The sequence below is a fragment of the Hyperolius riggenbachi genome, chromosome 10, assembly GCF_040937935.1.
Source record: "Hyperolius riggenbachi isolate aHypRig1 chromosome 10, aHypRig1.pri, whole genome shotgun sequence".
Taxonomy (NCBI): Eukaryota; Metazoa; Chordata; class Amphibia; order Anura; family Hyperoliidae; genus Hyperolius; species Hyperolius riggenbachi.
This window is the reverse complement of record NC_090655.1, coordinates 87,707,308-87,731,461: the sequence shown is the minus strand read 5'-3', so window position 1 is coordinate 87,731,461 and position 24,154 is coordinate 87,707,308. Positions and strand designations below refer to the sequence as shown.

Genomic DNA, 24,154 nt, shown 5'->3' with positions numbered 1-24,154 from the left:
TCTCCAAAAGAAAAAAAAAAGAAAAACCATGTAGGTAGTAACTGGAGACACCCGATAAAAGTATAAACAAAAAACCTACAAGCTTACCTTCAATGATAATAAACGTTCAAAGCCGAGCTATTTATACTGAGGTTTTTCGTACTGAGATTGCTTACAGCTCCTTTGTTTTGTTTCTTCTAAGGCTTATTTACCTGAGGAAGTGGCTTCAGGGTACGAAATGAAACGTGACTCGACGTGACGTAACGCTGGTTTTGTACGCATCGATGAAGATAAACTGATAGTAGTTACCTACCTTTTAAGCAGTTTTTAGTTTTTTTATACTTTTATTGGGCACCTCCAGTCACAAGCTATTTTATACTCGATTTTTTAAAGAAATGTAACGTCTACATTACATTAGACACCAGGGAAAGGAGGTGGGGGAAGGAGGTGGCCACTAGATATTGCCGTTGGCCCCCGACTTGGTCCCAGTGTTTCACTTTTTTATTTGAATCTGACACCCCTGGTCTATGGCAAGCTTACTCTGGTCTATTACTAAAATCACTGCAACCTCCTGTACCCAACTGATCTGTACAGCATTTGTTTACCCCTAGCTAACTCCAGCCTGTCCCCCAAACCTTTGATTTCAGCTGCCGATACCATCATTATTATTACTATTATTATCACCATCATTATTATTACTATTATTATCACCATCATTATTACTATTATTATTATTTACTGGGCTGTATTTGCACAGCAGTGAAATGGACGATATGAACGGATTCTGCATTTTAAATTGTACGTGCTGTGCGTCTGTCTTATACTCTGTCTATGCCATGTGAACCACAACTAATTCCAATTACAGCTCCTGCTGTACTTGGCGAAATAAAGTGATTCTGATTCCGATATGCAGTGTCCTGTTTTCTGCCTCAAAACCTCAGATTGACATTTATTTCTCTTCAATCTGCTCTAAAAGTGGATGATCTACCTGTGGAATAATTCATTTGGAAAATAATGTTCCATTTGAAGACGAGAAGCTTTCACTGACAAAACTTGCTAATTTGTGCCTTTCCTATGAGGTTTATGAGTCTCAGAAGGCTACTATGCGTCAGTCTGACAACACTGGTCTCATTATTATCAATAATTCAGCCCTTTCTTCATTACAACATAATCATCATACTCACTTACACTTGTTTCAGCCCAACAGCTACTTCACTAATCTAAAACAAATTGACATTTTCTAACCATTTCAAACATTTCCCAATGAGAATTCGCATTCCAGAAAGAAATGGATAATTCCATTACACACACACACACAAGAGTGCTTTTCTGCGCAATGTAAACATTTGCTGTTAGCCGCTGTATAATGTAGACATAAGACCATGAGCTTTCCATGCAAAACAGGGATAGATGGATTGACCATATTTAACAGGACTGGGAGCAACATTGTACGGGGCTGAATGGTAGCTAGGTGGTTATCAATCATTGTCACTTAGCAAGTTCTAATGTCAGCCAGGTCATCATCTGAATGGAAATTGCAAGCGCTCCCCATTATGTGGGGTTTCTCTGGGCACTTCCAGCTTCTTCCATGTATGCATACAATTTTCATTTTTGATGCAGCTGTTCTAAAAAAAAAATAAATAAAAAAAAAAAAAAAAAAAAAAAAAAAAGGATTCCATTTGAAAAGTCAGTCACATGACTCATATTTGGGAGTAGCCTCCAAATAACTGCACACACTTTGCAAAGGTGTTTATGGGCACTTGGGAGGGCTGAGTATGCAGGGGTTAATTCAACTAAGCCAACGCCTCCCCTCTGATCCACTCCATGCTGCATTCCATCTTCTTACAGTTCCGCCTTCAGAGTGGATGTTCTTGTTTAATAGGCAGAACTGGAAGAAGATGGAATGCGGCATTGAGCACATGAGAAGGGAGGTGGCGGCTTAGGCGAGTTAGCCCTCGCATACACAGCCATTGCTCATCCCTAATAACCAGAACGCATCCATATATGGAATCAGATGCATTCTACAACAAGCGATGGCAAAACTGCACACAGGTATTAAAACCACAGATCAGGCAAGTTTTTTTTTTTTTTAAAGCATTTTACAGAATGTTGTTTTATATTGACTATGCATAGAAAACTGTTATGAAAACATTGTCTTTGCAAAATGAAAAAGGAAGCCATCTGCTTCACCAGTTTACAGATCGTCAGCAACTCTTTGCTCACACCAAGTCAGTCTGAAACCTCATCTATTAAGTCACATGGCCATGGCATGGGAGGAGTTATTACTCTGCTAACTGGAGACATAACTTACTGGTGACTGAAAACGTCCAATGGCTTCAGACTGACTGGGAAGAGTGATCGGTGAGTGAGCTGGCCGCTGGACAGTGCCGAGGAGGAAATAAGGGACTATGAAGTGATGCAGCAAATATCGCTCACTATTCTGCAAGGGTTGCAATGTTCTTTAAATAGCTTTTTATGTATATATACACACACTGATGCACGCTTGATCAATACTTCTTTGTTCCGCTGTAAGAGGTCAATGTCAGGGTCTAGTGACTACAACACCCAAGTTAACAAATCCAGTACAGTAAATGGTCTTCACGTCTCACCTACTCTCTAAATCATACAGTTAAGAGTGAATTAATTAGGTTGTGGTCATGAGCAGTGATGGATAATGAGATGCAAATAATGCTACAGGCAGTCCCCTGATAACGATTGAGATAGGGACTGTAGGTAGGTTCGTTCTTAACCGGAATCTGTTATTAACCACTTGAGGACCCACCCTTTACCCCCCCTTAAGGACCAGCGCTGTTTTAGCTGATCTGTGCTGGGTGGGCTCTGCAGCCCCCAGCACAGATCAGGGTGCAGGCAGAGCGACGAGGTCGCTCCCCTTTTTTCCCCACTAGGGGGATGATGTGCTGGGGGGGTCTGATCGCTCCTGCCTGCCGGGTGTTGTGGGGGGGGGGGGGCACCTCAAAGCCCCCCCCCCGCGGCGAAATCCACCCCCTCCCTCTCCTACCTGGCCCCCCCCTGGTGAACCGGGCTGCACAGGACGCTATCCGTCCTGTGCAGCCAGTGACAGGCTGTCCCCTGTCACATGGCGGCGATCCCCGGCCGCTGATTGGCCGGGGATCGCCGATCTGCCTTACGGCGCTGCTGCGCAGCAGCGCCGTACAATGTAAACAAAGCGGATTATTTCCGCTTGTGTTTACATTTAGCCTGCGAGCCGCCATCGGCGGCCCGCAGGCTATTCGCGGAGCCCCCCGCCGTGAATTGACAGGAAGCAGCCGCTCGCGCGAGCGGCTACTTCCTGATTAATCAGCCTGCAGCTGGCGACGCAATACTGCGTCGCTGGTCCTGCAGCTGCCACTTTGCCGACGCACGGTATAAGCGTGCGGTCGGCAAGTGGTTAAGTCGGAACACTGTGCCAATACTGTCTCCTGTGCCTCCAGTGTCCCCCCGTGTCACATCTGCCCTCGGTACTTGCTTATACAAGTTTAAAAGCCATTTTTCTTTAAATTTTTTCTTCAACTTTTTCCTATGGAAACACAGAATCCATGCCGTTCGTATTGGCGGGTCGTTCGTAAGTCGGGGACTACCTGTATACGGAGCCAAATCTTATGCAAATTTAGGCAGCTTGGAAATAGACCAATGAAAGGCCATAAGGGGCTACATCTGATTTGTCCATTTTCAAGCTGCATAAATGATAAAATTTGCATAATATCCGATGTATTTGCATCTCTGATAATTCATAGTCAGCAAGCATACTGTAATGGGGTATAAGTGGGGTACCGTTGTGTGCAAGAAAAAGACAAGTCTGGCCAACTGAACATGCCAGCTAATGCATTGTTGGGGCATAGTTTTCTGGCAGATTCAATCACAGTGATTGACTCTTCTGGGAATTGAATGGGAAAATCTATAAATGTATGGCTACATGTACGTAGCCATAAGGGAGATTATATGCTTGCCTGAAGGCGTACGAGAGGAATCGCCGCCGGGAGACTTGGGCGCAGGAGACAGCCGGTATGGCTTATCCAGCTGCTGCACAAGTCCCGGCGACTTTAATTACTATTCCCCCTCTAGGTCCACGTGGATGGTGGGGAATGATGTAATTCGGCTTCCGGCTATTGCTGGAAGGCGAATTACAGTGTTTTAAATGTAACTTCAGCTCCGTCTTCTGACGGCGCCAAAGTTACTGACTGCGCCACTATAGCCGTAATTCCTATTACGGTCTATGGTGGTTGTGCCCAAGTCTCCTGCGCTGGATTGCCAGTGTTCAGCCTGAAGAGCAGAGTGCATCTAAAGATGATCAGTGTTGGTAAGTTACAAACTGATAGTGGAAGGGAGTTCCAGAAAAGAGGAGGAATTTAAGAGGAATCAAGGCTTTTGTGCGTGAATAACAGGAAGTGACTAGAGAGGAAGAGGAGGACACTGTTAGCGAAACAGAGGTCTTGAGTAAAAGACAAGTGTAGTTATGCAAGAAGGAGCTGCTCTGTAAAATACTTTGTTGGCGAGTTAGGATCTTGAACTGTTGTGTGACAGGCAGCCAATGGAGGGGACTGACAGCGCGGGTTAGTATTAGAGAAGCAAGATGAGAGGGGGAGAAGTCATGCAGCAGAATTCATGACAAGTGGGGCATACCAGTTGGCAGGTAGGCTAGGTTGGCAGTTAGCGGCTTGCGATTTTAGGTGTGAATGGCTAACAATTACCGCTAGCGGTTTGCGGGATTGATTTTTCCGCGACTAACGCAGAAAAATCACTGGATACAGTAGTGTTTTGGGAGTGATCGCGATTAGCGGTTCTATACATGCTAATCGCGATCGCTCAAGAATCACCTCCAAAACGCTGCAGGTAACGAGTTTGCCATTATCGCTAATCGCAAAACGCCCGTGATCACGGAAGTGAGAACACTGCCATTGGATAAAATTTACTACGTGGTTTTAAAAACCGCCAGCGGTTTTCAGTGAGTGGGAATCGCGCGATTCCTGCTCAGATGTGAACGGGGCCTAAGGATTGATTTGCAGTGCTCATGATGGTAAACAATCAGGGCAATAATTGCATCAAAAAGTGCTCAATAGAACAAAAAACAAAAAATAAAGCTGGTGATCGCATTACTGCATATTTATGATGGTGATGACAATTTTCAGTGTAGAAGAGGCCTTGGTCGGAGGAGGCAGGAGGTAGGATAGTGCGCCAATGCGCAGTTTAAACAAGAGCTAAAAACACTGGTGGAGGCACCCTTAATTATAGACAACAACTAAAACTACTATATAGGTGAGAATTGTAATGTTTTGCTTTCTCAAAAGGACAAACCAATAATGGAAAAGCTAATTATTCATGCACAATAGACAATGCATTTCACAGGACTTGGCCCATTCATCAGGTCAATAAAAGTGCCTGAAATGCTGTTGGACGCGAGTGTGAGTTTGAACATGAGAATCGATTGAAGAATTCAGGGCTGTGGAGTCGAGGAGTCGGAGCAATTTTCGGTACCTGGAGTCGGAAGTTTCATAAACAGAGGAGTCGGATGATTTTTATACCAAATCCACAATCCTGGTAAGAATTAGGGCTCGTTTCCACTAGTGCGGCGTGCGTCCAGCAAGACGCACGCCGGCACTGAGCGGGTGGGATCGCAGGCGAATCCCATGAGCCGTGCCATGCACGGCTATGGGATTCGCAGCCTTCGCCGTGAATTCTGCGGGGGGTTGCGGCGCCGTTATCCCCTATGACAGAGTTTCCCCGTGCGATTCATGTGCGGGGAAACTCTGCGGAATTGCGGCAGAAACCGCGAAAGTGGAAACGGGCCCTATGGGCTGGAACCCACAAGAGCGGTTTTGTGAGTATTTTGGCAGCGCTGCGATACGCTAGCGTTTTGCCAAAACGCTCAGCTAATGTTAATGGATGGGGCAACTTCCACAGGAGCATTTGCGTTTCCCAAAAACGCAAACGCAGAACATGCAGCATTTTGGGAGCGTTAGCGCTTCAATGTTAAGTATACAAACGCTAGCGTAATCGCTTATCAAAACCTAAACAAAGCAGTTTTGCTAGCGTTTTGAAGTTACAGCACACTGTAACAAAATTAAAATTAATTGAGAGGACCAATCAGGATTAAAACACGAATCGCTAAACGCTACACAACCGCTGACACATAAAATACACTTTTTAAATACGCTCCCTAAAACGAGCATGAATCCGCTTGCAAACCGCTCATACAAAACACTAGCAGTTGCATTTAGCGTTTGCGGATTTCAGTGGGTTCCAGGCCTTAGAGTAAGGAGTCGGAGTTGAAGAATCTGAGTCATTTTGAGTACCTGGAGTCGGAGTCGGTGGTTTCATAAACTGAGGAGTTGGATGATTTTATACCGACTCCACAACCCTGGAAGAATTACACCTAGTCAGAGAGCCTGGGGAAAATTATTGGACGGTTACACATTGATATACATGGTTCTATCTTTTTCTTTTTTTAGGTCATGTACACAATAATGCGTTGCATTGTTGTAACAACTGCTTTGTAACATCCCTCCATTGGCTTCCTATCCAGTCCAGAATCAGATTCAAGATAATGTGTCTGGCCTACAAATCTGTCCACAAACCTGCCCAACCTACATTTCCAATCTTACCCTGGAGGTACACACCTAGCTGCTCGCTCCGCTCCTCCAATGACTGCACCCCGCATCACCCAATCCCGTGCACGCCTCCAGGACTTCTCAAGAGCTTCTCCAACACTATGGAACTCCCTACCTTTTCCTATTAGGGCCCGTTTCCACTGGAGCGGAGCCAAAACCGCTCCGAATACGCAGAGTTTCCCCGCACACAAATTGCACGGGGAAACTCTGCCATAGGGGATAATGGCACCACCGGCCGAATCGCTTGTGCTAGCGATTCGGCCGGTACTGCCCGCAGAATTCGCTCAGGAGGCTGCGAATCCCATAGCCGTGCATGGCACGGCTCATGGGATTCGCCTGCGATCCCGCACACTCGGAAGTGCCGCCGTGCGTCTCCCTGACGCGTGCGGCACAAGTGGAAACGGGCCCTTAGGGTTTCCCCCTCTTTCAACATCTTCAAGAAAGCCCTCAAAACTCACCTTTTTACTCTGTCCCCCCCCTCAGTAGTGCTCTTGTATGCCTTACTGTACACAATTATTCTGCAATGCAACTGACCACTGTAAACCAGGCCTTACACAATAAAAAGTATTGTTTTTATCATAATTTTGTTTGTCTCAATGTGACAGATGACATTTGTTTCTTTCCCTGTGCACTGCTGTACCGCGGTTAAACCCCATCATCACAAGGCCTTACAGCCTAAAGCTACGTTCCATCAAAACTAGTGCCAATTATAAGCCTGATAAAAAACACAAATGAAACCTACAGTGACAAGAGATGCCAGCATCCATAAGAACCTAGATACAGAGGGATTATTATTTGCCTGTGCATGAATGAGATCTTCAAGCCAGCACTGAATTATTTACATCATGAATAATGTACACCTTTGCCTTCTTACTGTGCTCCTGCTAATAAATGTAGCATACAAGGTGTAATTACATTTATAGCTCCTTGGCCCTTATAGAGCTGGCAAGCGCTGATCTGGAGAGTTCCATATCGGTATGACTCACACTACTGTGTTTACGTGTTTATGAACAGCACTGAATTTTTACAGCAAATTCACTGGAGAGTACAAAATGGCAATAGTAAAGCCTGAGTGATACAGGATTCACATAAACCGCATCAGCAACCAAACAAAACTGCAATTATTATTATGTACACTAACAAGGACTGAGTAAGCATTATGTGCCATGGCAACTGTAATATTTATACAGTGCTGGTAACATCAGCTGTTATGTCATACAGGCATGTACAATATTTCCAAATGAAACATGACCCTGTCTGCTACAAATAACCCATATGATGCCTGAATACTACTTACTATACAACACAAAACAAAAACACAAATGTACATTAAATGTAACCATCATATAGCTTTTACCAGCATTTATGTTGCAATTGTCAATAAATATCATGCTGAGGAAAGACACTTCCTATTAGGGTGGATTACCTTTTAAGCCGATATTAATGTCAGTAATCTAATCAAATGGCAGCAACATGATGTTAATTGCAATTGGTGTCTTAATAAGTGCTGATCTAATCGCTCTGCTGTGGTAGCAGACAGCAGGCACACAGATTACTAGCACACAAGCCCCCCCAGGGAAATGGGCAGCCCATGCAAGCCAAGGTTAGAAAATACTGAATGAACCAGTGTATCTTTACAGCTAGGCGTGCCAGGAGTGAACACTATAAATGGGTCTATTAATGGTACAAGATCTTCCTCAGATGCATTCATCCAGTCAGATTTTTATGATCAGATACTCTATGATGATACTTTATGATGATACTCTAGTATGGGGAGAAAATCATTGTGAAACGATTCTATGTTCAACTGGAATATTAAATTTTAGGATCGTATTTGAAAAGCTGGGAACACAATGCAATTTCCGACATGTACGATCTGTGTCCGATCGCGACAGAAAATTATTTTGCAAACTTATCTGAAAATCGATTCCTTTATCGATCGGGAGCAGTTTGGGCATGTACACACAGTACAACTTCCTATCCGATCACGCGTTGATAGGACGTGAAATTGCATCATGTGTTTCTAGCATTAGTGCCCTATTCGTCTGGTTTATGGGAAGAATCGATAATTACCTTCCGATTGCTTATGATCTTGCAGATCTGACCAAATGATTGCATCTGAAGAAAAGCATTAATAAAGGGCACCTTAATGCCAACAGTAACAACGCAAAGCAATATATAGCAGGGCTGCCATGCTGATGATGTGGCTTACCTGCATGGGTGACAACCTCGCCTGGCACAGTCTGGGTTACTGAGCTGGATGTCTCCCTGCAGCCATGGGGCTGCACCGCCTCCTCCTGAGTAGGTAAGAAAGGAAAACACAAGTCAGTTTCCAGGGCCTGCAGCTTCAGGAAGGTATTTTGCAGGCAGAAGCAGAACATCAGGCTGGCTTGCAAATGGTCCACCCCTCCCTGGCAGCAGGCTGGTAGGATGCAGCGACCCTGCAGCGGGCGTCTTTCCTGTAACAGTGCCTGCTCCCGCGCCACAAGCCCTTTAATGGGGAATCCACTGAAAGCAACCTACGCACACAGGACACGTGGGCTGTGCAGAGAATCCTCATGTAACTGGATTATTTATGAAAATGGGGGGAAGGCGATTCCGTCACTCTGACCTCATTTTCTCCCAGATCGTTGAATGTGATGCATGGAGGGGGGATGGGGAGAATCGATGCTCAGCATAGGCTGCCAGGCTTTCATTCACGGCAGTGACATCAGCGTGCAAGCACCGCCCCCCGCCATTGATGAAACAAGGCAGCCGTGCCTCCCCGTACGCTATTGGCAGCACAGGGTTAAACGCGTGGGCGCTCCCTGGAGCTGAGCATAGAGCGCTGTCACCGTGCATCGCTTGTATGGCTGCTTGTGCTGTAGCAGCAAATCACATCATCTGCAGGCGAGGACACCTCTGCCGTGATGTAAAGCCATTGTCATTCAGCAGCTGCGCTTAGCTGGGCGCTATGAGTCATTGTACTCCCTCCCCACCGCCCATTAATGGCCAACGGGGGACATCTACAGCGTAACTACGCCGCTCTATGCCGCAGTATTGTGCCCATGTGCCATGCGCCGAGCTTTTCAGCAGTACTGTCATTTTGCACATTTCCCCACCATAGAAAAAAGACTGGAATGTTCAGGAGATGTGCAGCAGGAAATGCACAGTCACCATTCTGTATTGAAGCGATGGATAAAGGCGTGTACATCCCTTTAATTTCGATTGGCCAATTACTGACTAATTTTACCACCTCCATGTAGTATGATGGTTTACCTGTATAATCTGTTCATAGTATTAACTACTTGCCGACCGCTCCGGTGGCAGCCCCAGGACCAATCCACGCCGATTGGCATGAAGTGCTAGGGGCAGGGATTGCAGGGGATCACGCACCCCTATGTATGTGCATCTCCGCTGGGATGATGGAGCTCCGCTGCGCCATCAGTCTCGCCACTCGGGGACTGGTAGACGGTGAAACCGCCATTTAATAACACTGTACAGCGCTGCGATCTAAGGCAGCGCTGTACTTAGGACAGCCGTGTCACTCGGCTGTCTCCCTGGGGGTAGACAGGAGCGATACGCTGTCATAGGCTTAAAGAGAACCTGTACTGTGTAAAATTATTTAAAATAAACACGAGGTAACTTCAAATGAAAATTACATAGTCACCTTGCCATCAGTTCTTCTCAGAAGCTCACTATTTTCTTCTTATTACAGTGATCCCTTCCAATTCTGACAACATTTTGTCAGAACTGAAATATATCAGTTGCTGTCAGTTATATTACAGTTGCTGTCATTTACAGCTGAGATGAGAACTGATGTGTCCATGTTTCCCTATGGCTCAATTGGGCGATGTTACAGTTTAACTGTGTGCTGACCAGGAAGTTGTTATGGGGTAATGGCCATTTTCAAAATGGAGGACGGAGAATTCCATTGATCACAGTGGACAAACAGGACGCAGGAGAGGAAAAATAGATTGAGGAGTAGACTACACAGGAGGTAAGTATGACTTGTGTATGTTTATTTTGACTTTTAAAGTTCAGTACAGGTTTTATTTAAGCCTATGACAGCGGATCGCTGTTATTGTCTGGCTTTGGGAGGGAGGGAAATAGTAAAACAATATATTTAAAATAAATAAATATAAACATCCTGGGAGCAATCATAGCCCACCAACAGATGGGGGGGGGGGGGGTGGGTTTAATCACTTGTGTGCTGAATTGTGGGGCTCTGCAGCGAGCCCTTAAAGCTGCAGTGGCCATATTTGTAAAAAATAGCCTGGTCACTAGGGGGGTTTAACACCACGGTCCTTAAAGTGAATGGGAGCCGCATTTTTAAAACATTGGAGCAAATACTTACCTAAGGAGAGGGAAGGCTCTGGGTCGTATAGAACCTTCCGTATCCTCTCTCGGTGCTCTCTATCCTGTGTTGCCTCCCCCCCCCCCCACTCCCCACCCCGTTTCAAACCCCCACCGAAAGGTTATTTGGAAGTCTTCGGGAGCCGTGTCCTCCCGAAGGCATGCGGCTCCATACTGCACAGGCGTGAGCGTGCAAGAGAGCGTGCTTGTGCAGGCACGGTACAGGGACGCCCTTCTTCAGGAGCACTCGGGCTTCCTGAAGACTTCTGAAGCCTCATTCGGTACGGGTAAAGCAGTATTTGACTAAATTAGCACTGGATCGAGGGGACCAGGAGAGGAGCGGGAAGGCTTTATAGGACCCAGAGCCTTCCCTCTCCTTGGGTAAGTATCTGTCTCATTTTTTTAAATGCGGTTCCCGTTCACTTTAAAGGACCTCTGTCGTGAAAATCTTAAAATTTAAAATACATGTAAACATATACAAATAAGGACATTTCTTCTTGAGTAAAATGAGCCATAAATTACTTTTCTCCTATGTTGCTGTCACTTACAGTAATTAGTAGAAATCTGACATTACCGACAGATTTTGGGCTAGCCCATCTTCTCATGGGGGGTTCTCGGGGTTTTCTTTATTTTTTAAAAGCACTTTGTGAATGGCAGTTGCTCTGTCCAACTGCCAAAGACGTGTACGGTGAGTAGGGAGGCTGGCCAGCATCATTGTATAAATCTTTTTCAGGGAATATCTTTATAATTAATAATGCCCATGCTGAGAAACCCCCATGAAGAGATGGACTAACCCAAAACCTGTCAGTAATGTCAGATTTCTACTACCTACTGTAAGTGACAGCAACATAGGAGAAGAGTAATGTATGGCTCATTTTACTCTGGAAGAAATGTACTTCTCATTTGTATAGCATCATGGTATAAATTTTATTCAGGGACTACCTTTATAAATAATAATGCCCATGCTGAGAATCCCCATGAAGAGATGGACTAACCCAAAACCTGTCGGTAATGTCTGATTTCTACTACCTACTGTAAGTGACAGCAACATAGGAGAAAAGTAATGTATGGCTCATTTTACTTTGGAAAAAATTTACTTCTCATCTGTATGGGTTTTAAATTTTAAGATTTTTGTGACAGTTCCTCTTTAACCTTTTTACATCCTAGCTACAGTATATTCACGTCGTTGCAAGTGGCTCCTGAAAGCCACACGACGTGAATATAAGTTACTTTGATTTAATGAGCACAGCACACGTGCTAGCACGTGCCTGGGCTCATTAACCCCCCTCCCCCTAACTACACTAAATTTACATCCCTTCCCAGGGCTCCAATTCACCCACCCCCCGCCTGATCTCCTGTAATACCCCTCCTTCCTCCATGCTCCAGCACAATGTAGCAATCACTCACCTGCACTTGTTCCTGCGACGATCGCGATCCCCTCCATTCAGTACCGCTGTCAGCCTTACTTTGCTGAACGGATCGGGTCCCGGCTTGATGACGTCATCAAGCCGGGACCCGATCCGTTCGGCAAAGTGAGGCTGACAGCGGTACTGAATGGAGGGGATCGCGATCGTCGCAGGAACAAGTGCAGGTGAGTGATTGTGACTGCAAGGGGGGTGGCCGTGGGTGGCACCTGCCATGTGGGGGGGGGGGGCGGTCTATAACGGGCCCACACCTGGCTATCCATATGGGGGGGGTATTTTATACACACAGCTGGCTAGCCATGGGGGAGGGGGGTAAAGAGGCCCACACCTGGCTATCTATGGGGGGGGGTTGATCACAGGGCACACAGCTGGCTATCCATGGGGGGGGGGGAGATAAAGGGTCCCACCTGACTATCCATGGGGGGGAAATCACAGTGCCCACACCTGGCTATCCATAGGGGGGGGGGGGAATCAGAGGGCCCACACCTGGCTATCCATGGGGGGGGGGATAAAGGGGCACTCCTGGCTGTCCATGGGGGGGGGAGGGGAATTACATGGCGCACAGCTTTCTATCCATAGTGGGGGGGAGGGATAAAGGGGCACACACCTGGCTATCTATGGGAGGTGGGGGGGGATTTAAAACCACACCTGGATAACTATGGGGGGAGGGGATAAACAGCCACATCTGGGGGGTTACAGAGGCACACCTGGCTAACTGGGGCTGGGGGAAGGGGTACAGAGGCACATCTGGCCAACTATGGGGGAGGGGGTACAAGGCACATAGTTGGCTATCTTGGGGGGGGGGGGATAAAGGGGCACATACCTGGCTATCTATGGGAGGTGGGGGGGATTTAAAACCACACCTGGATAACTATGGGGGGGAGGGGATAAACAGCCACATCTGGGGGGTTACAGAGGCACACCTGGCTAACTGGGGCTGGGGGAAGGGGTACAGAGGCACATCTGGCCAACTATGGGGGAGGGGGGAATATACAGGAGCACATCTGGCTAACTAGGGGTAGGGGATACAAAAGAGCCACATAAATTGCAGGTAAAGCCAAAGACACAACATTGAAAAAAAGCACCTTTATTTTCAAATAATATATCGTTGCCATACATTGTACTAGGATCATAATTTAAATCTTTTAATAACCAGGACAAACAGGCAAATTTAATGTGTGGGTTTAATCTACAGTAGTGCTTATTATTTTTAAACTATAATGGCTGAAAACTGAGATATATTTGCTTTTTTTAATTTTTCTCCCCTTATTCCCTTTAAAATGCATACAAAATAAAATAATTCTTAGCAAAAAGTAACAACCAATTAAAGCCTAATTGGTGGCGAAAAAAACAAGATATAGATCATTTATGTGTGATAAGTATTGATAAAGTTATTGGCTAATGAATGGCAGGAGTGTGAAATGCAGAAAATTGCTCTGGTTTTTAAGGGGGAATAGCCCAGGGACGTGAAGTGGTTAAGAGATTAAAATCTGTTGACCCTCACACTTCATGGAGGTGGGTAAAATTGGTTAATCCTTGGCTAATCAAAATTGAAGGTGTATATCAACCTCCTTTAGCCTATTAAATATTAAAGGATACCTTAGTCCTAACAATATTGCAAAAATGACAACCTGTGTGTGTATAGGCAGTAGTGCAGAAGCTTACTGCACTTCCCTCACCCCGGCGTCAGCCTCGGTTATGCTGTAAATCGGGGCAATTTCTAAGTCCTGGTTGGTCGGGTCGGCGCAGGAGCAGTATGTCCGTATGTACTGTATGTCAGTATGAGTATGCATGGACTTCCGTGGGAAGACATATCCAGAGGGCAGGTAAGTCTTCCTGCAAGGGAGGTGTGGTAAGCTTCTGCACTACTCCTCATACACACACAGGGCGTCATTTTTGCAATATTTTTAGGACTAAGGTAACCTTTAAAGCAAATCTTAAGTGAGGAAGCTTGTATGTATCTAAGCTTAAGTTAGATACACAATACTTGTGTAGAGGTAAGGTACCATTAAACCTTCCCACTCCTCGGTCTGTCCCTTTGTTCCAATACCATCCATTGTTTAAGTTATGCAACTTGCTGTCTTTGGTACTAAGGGCTCTTTCACACTAGAGGCTGTGGTAGAAAAGGCTGAAACTCAGCCTTTGCTTAACGCCAATACATAGCGTTTTCAAAGCGTTTTCAAAGCATTCTACAGCTCATATGAAAACGTCTTTTTTGTTTCCTTCTATAAAAATAAGTGAACAAGTCAGCTGTAAAACGCTTTGAAAACGCTTTGAAAACGCTGAAGTTGGCGTTTTCCATTGACTATCATTGAAACGCCAACAGCCAACTTCGGCTGTAAACAGCCCTGAAAAAGCTCCTGGGAGCGTTGAAACGCAACGCTCCAAAACGCCGAGTTAGAGGTGAAAGGTAAAATGAAAGTCTATGGACTTTCATTTTACCTTGGAAAACGCCAACTTCGGCTGTGGCGTTAAAACGCCGAAAAAGTCCTCTGGTGTGAAAGGGCCCTAATCAGCTTTCTTTCGAAGTACTCACGACCCCAAGGGCTTCCCCAAGATGGGTGCATCCGTACCACGCTAGTACTTCAGCAGGCTGCATAAGGGTTGTTGAAGAGGTATTTGACCTAGCAGGGGGGCAGCGGTGGGGTGAGGCAAGGACCTAGGATGGGAAGAGTCTATGTCAGGTCTGGGGGACTTTTCGGGTGCAACTGCATCCCTCTAGTGACCCGCATACCTCCCCCCTCCCTGCAGAGTTGCGAGAGTGAGCAATTGTAGGTTTAACTCACCCAATTGCACCTGCCAGCAGTGATCTCTATGGCCACTGTGGCATCATGTGACATGCTGGTGCGCACTGACGGCAGGTCACGCATATTTGCAGGGAGGGAGGGAGGAGAGGAGTCCGGCCTCCTATCGTCAGGGGCTGGATTCACAACTTTAACAGCCCGTAGTTTGCCCAGCGCTGCTCTATGATATCCAAAGCCTTCCCTCTACATAGGTAAGTATCTAAACTGTAGTGAGGTTCCTCATGTAACATGTAAATACAGCAAAGTTAGCTTCTTCAGCATATACATTCCTTAGAGAGAATTGTGGCAGTGCCTGTATTGTATGCACCGTTGTGTTTCTACTTTTGTGAGATTGCATTGTGTGCCATGCTGAGCAGGCCAGTGCTACCATAGAGGCAAAGGGGGCAATTGCCCTGGGGCCCCGACCACTGCTGAGGCCCCTGCAGCACCGGCCCTGCTACATTCTGCCTGCTCCCCCCGCTCGCACTGCTCCCAAGTATAGTAGCAGCCATAATTACCTATTGGTCCCGGCAGGGGCAAGTCTCCCTCCCACTCTATGACCCGGCACGTGTTTACACATGTCACGCCGGGTCATAGAGTGGGAGGGAGACAGCGTGTCTCAGAGTGCAGCCACTGCCCGTCTGCTCACCCGCCGGGACCAATAGGTAATTATGGCTGCTATTATACTTGCAGAGCAAAGGGGTAATGGGGGGGGGGGGGGGGGAATGGGGCGGTGGTGGCAACGCTACAGTTTGCCACAGGGCCCCTTAAACTGGCCCTGATGCTGAGGATGCCCGATTTTCAGCTGGAGGCTGATCTATGAACACCAGCAGTAGTGCAGGCAGTTTGGCAACAGTGTATAGAGAATCGGTAGCTGCTATAGACAGATCTCCTTGCAGCACGTGTGTATGGTGACTAACAGGATCTTTCATAGACAACTGGCAGCTGCTAGCTGAGGCTGAGCGTTCAAGTTGTGGTTTAAAGGGACTCCGAGCTCACGAAAAAAAGAAAAGTTGTACTCACCAGGGGCTTTCTCCAGCCCAGTGCTGGTCGGGAGGTCCCACGCCGGCGTCCTGTCTCCTCTCCTTCTCCCCGCTCCGGTATAGCTGACAGGCCGCAGCCCGGGCGACACTCGGTGGAGTGTCGGGCTGCAGCTTCCGCGTATGACGCGGATTACGTCACACGCCGGCCGCCTCGCGTCATCACGGCGGCCGGCGTGAAAGTACTGCGCATGCGCGCTTTAATCGCGCATGCGCAGTACTTTCACGCCGGCCGCCGTGATGACGCGAGGCGGCCGGCGTGTGACGTAATCCGCGTCATACGCGGAAGCTGCAGCCCGACACTCCACCGAGTGTCGCCCGGGCTGCGGCCTGTCAGCTATACCGGAGCGGGGAGAAGGAGAGGAGCCAGGACGCCGGCGTGGGACCTCCCGACCAGCACTGGGCTGGAGAAAGCCCCTGGTGAGTACAACTTTTCTTTTTTTCGTGAGCTCGGAGTCCCTTTAAGGGTGACAGACCTGAATTAAACCTAAAATAAGGCTCCTACCCCCCTAATTCCTACAAATACTGTTGTGTCCCGTCTCTGCTAGCTTGTTGTAGAGACATACCCTTGATATGTATTGGTGTGCAATTGCTAGTGAGTCCTGGCCCTGAAAGAGTTTAAAGTCAACTGAAATAGTTTAGTACTCATACAGTATGCTTTAGTCGATATTTCCCTGATTGAAAATCCATCAGAATGTATGTATAGTTTTACTGCCTTTTACACTTTACCAGATTCTAGGAGAAATCTGATGGAAAATGAATTTCAATGCCAGAACTGTGAGCTTTGAACTCATATTCAACAGATTTTTGAGCTTATTGACTCAAACATTTATCTGATTTATTGTATAGTGTATGCCTAAATTAGAGGTGGCCGTACACAGTCATTTTTATCTTACAATCACAGTATTGCATTTTATAGATCAAACATTTGTGATGGAGTTTTGATTGACTTTTTCACCATTCCTGATACAACAGGTATAAAATATTTCTACAAAATTATCTATATCCATCTTCTACACATACACAGTACAATTGTTCTATGAAATAATTCTAAAAATCTAAATACTGCACCGGCGCGGCTGTACTTGTGTAGATGCAATACGTCCACGCTTGGACACAGCAGGGAGTGGAGCCACGATAACATCCAACAAGCTCTTGTCGGATACATTCCAATGGTCCGTGCACAGCAATGGTAATCTCCAGGAGGACACCTCTTAATAGTTAACTTCTTGCCGACAGCCTAATGCAGGATGGTGGCGGCAGAGAGGCTCTGTTGTTCCTCCGCCACGCCATATGGCGTCATCTCACGAGAAGCGAGATTTAATGGGTCAGTCAGTAAACACAGCTGGCCCCAGCGATCAGCCTGCCAGCCAGTGATCAGCGCTTGCAGACTTTTTTTTTTTTTTAGGTATTTAGAAATGTAAATATTTATATAGCACTGACATCTTACGCAGCACTGCACAGAGTATAGTCTTGTCACTTAACCTCCTTAGCAGTAATCACTAGTTCAGTTTGGGGTGGAAAAAAAGTCAGGAGCGGTAACCCCGAGCTGAACTCGTGTTAGCCGCAGGGAGGTCTATGCAGAGCAATGCATGCAGCAGGCGTTTTAACGCACCTCCCGGGGGATCCCAGCATCGGTTGCCATTCTTCTTCCTCTCCTCCAAGGCTCTGCTTCCCCCTGGTGAGATCGCTGTCTGTCGTCATAACGACTGCCAGCAATCTCACTCAAGGGTTACAGCGCCACTCGGAGGATGTAGGAAAAACTGCTGCGCTGGATCCCAGGGAGGTGAGTAAGTGCTGGGCTGCTGCAGAACTCCCTAGCAGCATCATTTTCCCCAGGTTTTAGGACCTAAAAGCATGCAGAACAATTGCAACGCTTTTAGACCCTTAAATCTGGAAAGAATCATAACACCAAGGGGATTAATAACTGTCTCTCGGATGGGCTCACAATCTAATCCCTGCCATAGCCATATGTCTATGTATCATGTAGTATATGTATCTTAGTCTAGGGCCAACTAAAGGGGAAGCCAATCAACTTATCTGCATGTATTTTATTTTTTTACGTTTTTTTTTTTATTACTTAAAATAAAAATAGCAGCAGCAATCAAATATCACCAAATGACAGCTATTTGTGAGAAGAAAAGGAGGCAAAATTCATTTGGGTGCCAAATTGTATGACAAAGCAATAAACCAATAGAAGTTGTGAAGTGCCAAATTGTAAAAAATGGTCTGGTCACTCGGGGGGTATAAACCTCTGGTCCTGAAATGGTTAAGTACCTCATTTTTTCCCATTAGGTTTGCCTTGGCTACACTTTAACAAATCAGAGTTAAAAAAAGATTAGTGCTGCTCGCCATGTGTTACTGCACTACAACATTATTATTGTTTTTTCTCTGCTTTATCCAATAAGCCTTTATGTACCTCTCATAAGGAGCTTGCATGTCACAAATGTCATATCTAGCTGACATAGCATGAAGTGCCCACTGCAGGTAGAGAACAGATGTCACCTCGCTTTGGCCTATATGTATGCGCTGCATGGACACAGTCTTATATCAAAGGGCCTGTGATCATTGACAGCAAGCAGCACAGCATGGATGCCAATGTAATGCTGCTTACCACAGAGCAGCAGAAACTCCACTATCATACATTATGCATAATTACTAACATACACAGAGCATCAACACAAGTAACTGAAGTCACAGAGCTTCTCTCTTTCACCATCTCCTGTCATCCACATTTCATGTAACACGAATAGACCTGTAAGATGTTTCACGTTCCTACAAACGCCACATTTTAGGCACATAAAGGTGGGGAAAAAAAGTTTGGAATCTCATTTCAGTAACCTTCGTTCCACTTAACGTTGTGCAAATACCTGAAAAATCACATCATGCGGATTTCCAGACATTTTCAAGGTGACCTTCAGTAAATTGTAAGCCAGGCTTACTCTATGCCACATAATTTCTGTAGTGGATATACAGTATTCTGCACTCAACCACACGTGTAAACAATTTCTGCATCTTGAATGTTCTGTTCTCCGCTCAAGTGGGAACAGAACCTACATCATGCGACTTGGCGACACATCCCCCATCCAATTCGATTGTCAAATTGAATGAAAATCAGTGCAGCAAAGAGCATGCCTGGTTTGACGATGCCAGGTATTGATCGGACATGCTGCAAGATGTTGTACCGACATGCTCAATTGAGTGTGCAGCGGTAATGGCGTGTGGGAGTGGGACGAACAACAAATGGGGACCCCCGCGATATTGGGACAAACAACAAAAAGACGGAACCCCCAGCGCTGCCCCCTAGAGTAAAATGTGCTCCCAGTATAGCTATTCAGGTGCCCCAAGTTTAGCTATTCAGGTATAGGTGCCTCCAGTATAGCTAGCCACATATAGGTGCCACCCTCCCTCCCCACACAATATAGGCAGCCAGGGGACGAGGCAAATGCAATACTTCCATCATTCTCTTCGGCGTCTTGGTCTCCATAGCTGCAGGACACCAATCCTCACGTAAACCGCTATTGCGGGGTTTCGTGATGACTGGCGCCCTGCAGCTATGGAGACCAGGACGCCGAAGAGGAAGACAGAAGCACCGCTTGTGCCTCGTCCCGGCCAGGAGGGTGAGTTAATCACTCCTCTGCATCCTCCTCCCTCTTCACCTCCCAGGGACCTGGGCGGTAACCTGCCTCGCACACCCCAAGAAACGGGTCTGACTTGTCATGAAGCATACCTATCATGTATGCTTCACTGTATGCATCGCATTGCATGTGTAACATACAGTGCAACTTTACGGCACACAACACCCAAGTGGGAACCTAGTTCAACTTTAAATTTATCACACAGTGGCATCTTCACTGCTGGAACGGTGAATCACCGTGGAATGTTTGTTTGTTCTGAAGTGACCAAAAACAACACCTGGTCTACATAGTATACCATCTTACTAAAGAGAGTGCACCTCACATTTTTGTATATCTTTTCATGGGACAGCACTGAACATATGACACTTTGATTCCAATGTAAAGTAGTAAGTGTACAGCTTGTATAAAGCTACCCTTACATTACTCTATATATGGGCAGATCAACCATGAGATAGATCTCTCTCTGATAGAATCTGATCAGAAACGGATCAATTGCCTGCCCATATTCTGCTGATTTAATCAGATCAGAAATTGGCCTCGGACCACTGCCTGGCCACTTCCCAAATGTAAGAGTGCTCTCCCCCCCATGAAGGCTTGCTTCTCTGCTGGTGCAACACCTTCTGGTGTCCGGCATCACCACGAGCGCCTGTAGCACATGGCACTGGTGCATGTGTGATGTGATGCTCTCAGTGACATCAGACAGCAGAGGAGGCCAGAATTCACTCCGGCAGAGAGGTGAGCCTTTATACGCTAAATACGGGCATGATGGGATACAGATGCACTTGTGGGGACAGCGTGTGGAGGTCCGACGTATGTTGGTCGTCACGATATCAAACGCCCATACTGCCACTCCCCCGATCAAGCCCTTGCAACCAACATATCATATGCCTGAAAAATCGTCTGCTGTATAAGCACTATTTAACTGTGTAAATGTGATATTTCATCAAACAAGAATGCACAGCCATGAATGTCTAAACCGTTGCCAACAAAAGTGAGTATACCCCTAAGAGAAGAATGTCTGCGGAATCCAAGGGAGATATAATGGAGTTGTGGGTGCTTTGCCTATAACTAAACTTAAAACATCATATGAGCCATAAGTTCACCAACTTCAATCTCAGATTTCCCCTACTTTGTATACATTACTGTAAGTCATTAAATGCCAGCATGGCAAGAATAAGTATAGGAACAACACAATCAACACAGTGATATACTTTTTGAAAGATTTGCAGTAAAACCTAACTTTTACTGAATATAAAGAGTACGCCTACAGGTTCAAGTATCAAAAGTATTAACCACTCTGGGGGAGGATATCTGTACTGTGACACCCTTTATGTGCAGTAATATGTAGCTCACGTATGTAGGAGGTTTGTTCTCTATCCCAGACCAACAAATAATGTAATTGTGCCAACGCATCACCCCACCACATTTGTTCCTAATTTGGGCTCTGTCTGTTGCCGGCACCCAAATTACCCTCCGAGCACCACTATAGCCATAATTCACATTACAGTTTATGGCGGTGCCCAGTAGCGCCCTAATGTCTGGCACCGTTTTTGCCCGTCTTGATGGTCAGGTGCTTTACAAGGAGGGTAAAAGATTTTTGCCCTTTTCTTACACACTCCTTCCCATATCATGAAGCCAAGCAGATGGATACCATGAGATAAGTTTTATAACCCCTATATCTGCACAAGTGTGAGCCCTGGCGGCCAGAAAGCCTGAAGCTGGTTTCAGATCTGTCATGGAGGTGCAGGCCATGCATAACAGAATATTGTACATGCCCTTATCTCATGATACCTCATGATACCTGCAACAGCCCTTCATAATAATTATGGAAGCAGATTGTGTATCAGAGACCCCTGACACCAATGAACTGGTTCTCCAAAACATGTGTAACTGCTATTGTTATTTCCAGCCACAAGTGCCAGCATCCCTGCTCCCTCTTATTTTCCTCTCCATAGCACAGATCATGCTCTTGGACTTGGCTCTTTGGAATCTTGGATTAGCCAAGCAGTGTGTTTGTGTATTGTGTTGCCTTAGAAGTGCTGAGCAGACGTGATCTGCACTTATACCCACGCTTCATATTCATCATTATATCTTTATATGAATGATGGATTTAAAAGAACAGAGTCCTTACCTCATTCATAAGCTGCATCTGTTCAACAATATCTTTTGCGTGAATCCGCATGATGGGACTGTTTCTGGAAGATAAACAGGAACCAGTGTTATGTCCACTGATCTGACAATTATACTAAAAGTATCAAAACATTCAATTACAATTATTTCCACATTTCCGTTTGTGTAGTTTAGCACCCCTCCAAATTTTGCACAGATCTACACATGTTAACCACATAACGACTGCCTAACGTCGATAGGCATCGGCGGGTCGTTAGTGGTTTACCATGGAAACGGCCGCTCGTTTGAGCAGCCTTTCCATGCCAGTTCACGGAGGGTGTCTCCGTGAACAGCCGGCGAGCCGCCGATCGCGGCTTGCAAGCTAAATGTAAACATGCGGGGAAGAAATCCCCGCTGGTTACATCATACGGCGCTGTTGCGCAGCAGCGCCGTAAACGAGATCGGGGATCCCCGGCCTCTGACTGGCCGGGGATCGCCAGGATCTGATAGGCTGAAGCCTATCCTAGAGGGCGCAGGACGGATATCCATCCTGCGCAGCCCATAGCCTGCAGGGAAGCAGGTAAGGGCAGAGAGGGCGGAAATAGCTGCGGAGGGGGCTTTGAGGAGCCGCCCCCGGCTACGGAAGAAATAGTCGGCGGTGATCATACCCCCCCAGCAGGACATCCCCTAGTGGGGGATAAAGGGGGGAAGTCTGGTCGCTCTGGTTCAATCCTGATCGGTGCTGCGGGCTGGAGAGCCCACGCAGCATTGATCATAGCAAAAATCCCCTGGTCCTTAAGTGGTTAATTAAAGGGAACGTGAAGCGAGACGTATATGGAGGCTGCCATATTTTTTATTCATATATAATTATTATCCATTTATTTCATATTATTTGAGCAAGCATGCATCTATTCCTATCTGACTTGACAAAAATGTCAGAAATACCTGATCTGCATATGCTTGTTCAAAGTCTATGGCTAAAAGTATTAGTGGCAGAGGATCAGCAGGACAGCCAGGCATCTGGTATTGCTTAGAAGGACATAAACATGGCAGCCTCCATATACCTCTCACTTCAAGTGTCCTCTAAGTTGAAAATAAACATCCTTGGATGGAATTTAGACAGTGAAAAGTTTAAAGGCATAATGGCACCTAAAGTCGGAACAATAGTCTTATTCCTAAGTGATCTATTGATATTGGTGTCTGAAAGTTGTCAGTGATATCTTCCCTACTGTTTTTTCTTGTTATAGAGATTGGGTATGTTGGTATGATAATTGTCAAAACTTAAAGATGAACTGTAGTGAAAATAAAGTAATAAAATTGCTTTTTCTAATATTAATTTATAAATCAGTAGTCCCGAAACCCGCTTAATAACTGGTGCTAGAGAATCCACCGTCCGCAGCCGTGTGCCATGCGTGGTCAAAATCCTCCCCCTGCATGGCCGCACAAGATGGAATGTTCCCCTTTCAGACCAAGGTGTTGCAATTTCATTTTTAGAGATCAGTAGTGATGGCAGGCGCGGATTTACCTCACAGGAGCCTATAGGCACAGATTTCCTGGCACCCTAGATTTCCTGGTACCCTAGACCTCTACAAACCACAAACCTGGGTAGCCAGAAGCACCCTCAATATTAAGTAGCTAGAGGTGCCCCCAAGTATTAGGTAGCTAGAGGAACCTCAGTATTAAGTAGCTAGAGGTACACCTGACTGAAGTATGATCTCATCAGTGGAATGTCATAAGCAGGGTGAGTAACCTCATTTGGACTCTCATCAGGACTCTGCATAGGGAAAAAGGGAGGGAGGCGCTCGGGGAGGGAAGAGAGCTAGATTTTCATCATCAGGCGCCTGCAATTGTTCTGGCTTGCATGCAACCATAAACCTAATTGTATGCAGCATGGATTTAGACTAATCAAATATATTTCCTGCTGGCTTTCACTGGTCCTTTTCAAGCTGCATACAATTTGCATTACATTTTCATGCAAGCTGTAATCCCTTGCATCTCAGCAGTGATCAGCCATCTCCTCCCCAGATTGCACCAGATCCTGCAGCTAGATGGTGCTGAACCGATGGGCAAGCTATGAGGAAAAGCACATAGAACAGCTCCATATCTCTAAACAGCACCCGCTAGTCAGCTGATCACTGCCAAGCAATGTGAATGAGCTGGATGGCGCCCCACTGATTTCTCACCTCAGTGTATATGACATTTTATAAATCAAATGACTAA

At 46.1% G+C, this 24,154-nt stretch overlaps 1 protein-coding gene across 9 annotated transcripts in view; it reads right to left on the bottom strand.

Moving 5' to 3' along the window:
- Positions 1-24,154, bottom strand: part of FAM13C (family with sequence similarity 13 member C) — a 508,143-nt gene that overhangs the window by 160,639 nt on the left and 323,350 nt on the right. For all 9 annotated transcript variants that reach the window (XR_011024565.1, XR_011024563.1, XR_011024566.1 and 6 more), the window contains 2 exons: positions 21,957-22,020; positions 8,818-8,902 (listed from right to left, as the gene is read on the bottom strand). Coding sequence is in view for 3 of the 9 variants with exons in the window: in XM_068258692.1 (XP_068114793.1) it covers positions 8,818-8,902; positions 21,957-22,020 (149 nt within the window). In the remaining 6 variants the exon portion in view is untranslated. The remainder of the gene's footprint in view (positions 1-8,817; positions 8,903-21,956; positions 22,021-24,154) is intronic.